This window comes from Penaeus monodon, chromosome 22 (assembly GCF_015228065.2).
Source record: "Penaeus monodon isolate SGIC_2016 chromosome 22, NSTDA_Pmon_1, whole genome shotgun sequence".
NCBI classification, from domain to species: domain Eukaryota; kingdom Metazoa; phylum Arthropoda; class Malacostraca; order Decapoda; family Penaeidae; genus Penaeus; species Penaeus monodon.
In genome coordinates, this window is record NC_051407.1 from 28,309,085 (window position 1) to 28,309,783 (window position 699).

At 43.6% G+C, this 699-nt stretch overlaps 1 protein-coding gene across 1 annotated transcript in view; it reads left to right on the forward strand.

The window, feature by feature from the left end:
- The first annotated feature begins 86 nt into the window (after positions 1 to 86).
- LOC119587408 (protein argonaute-4-like) overlaps positions 87 to 699 on the forward strand; it is a 16,148-nt gene continuing 15,535 nt past the window's right edge. The window contains exon 1 of the mRNA XM_037936147.1: positions 87 to 194. Within this exon, the coding sequence (XP_037792075.1) occupies positions 170 to 194 (25 nt within the window). The 5' untranslated portion in view covers positions 87 to 169. The remainder of the gene's footprint in view (positions 195 to 699) is intronic.

Below are 699 nucleotides of genomic sequence, written 5' to 3' on the forward strand. Positions count from 1 at the left end.
GAATAGTGAAAATAAGCGGCATGTGGCAAGAATCGTGAGTTGAGTTGCCAACGTCCATGTTTCTTATTCGCCGCTTCGAACGCCGTGCGTGCACAGTGACAAAAGACTTCAAGGAGGAAGCATCAGGATAGTGCGCTGCAGTCTTATCTTTTCCTGCCTTACCGCAGAGATGGTGTGGCAACACATGCCTGAAGGTACGGAATGGTTGTGTTAGCATTTTCCCCCATTCCGATCAAATCTTAAGCAGTTTTCAGTGTTTTTTCCACAATTGCACATAATGTTTACCTACCTCTTACCTGTCTCCATGCTTGACAAGTATGAAACCTGTCAGTTTGGCTTCTTGAAAGTTGCGCCATTTCGACAGATTTGTTGTAATCAGTAGCACAAATACTACTCTTCGTTATTATTAATTTACCTTCACTTGACACTGTGTGGAAACTACAAGAAATACCTTTAATAGACATTTGCAAGATAACACAAAATGCATTCCAAAGGGAGAGTTCTTTTCTCGCATTCTTGCATTGCTTTGACGAAGGACCCGACATTGCCAGTTTTCTCCGTTGCTTCCGCGCCATTGGTACTCCGGCAAAAAACAATGCACTTACACCTATCTGGGGGAAGTATGTCACCTCGCGAAGTCTGATTTTCAACCTTGTATCTTAACCCATGAACTTTGCCCCCTACCTCCCCAACGAAATC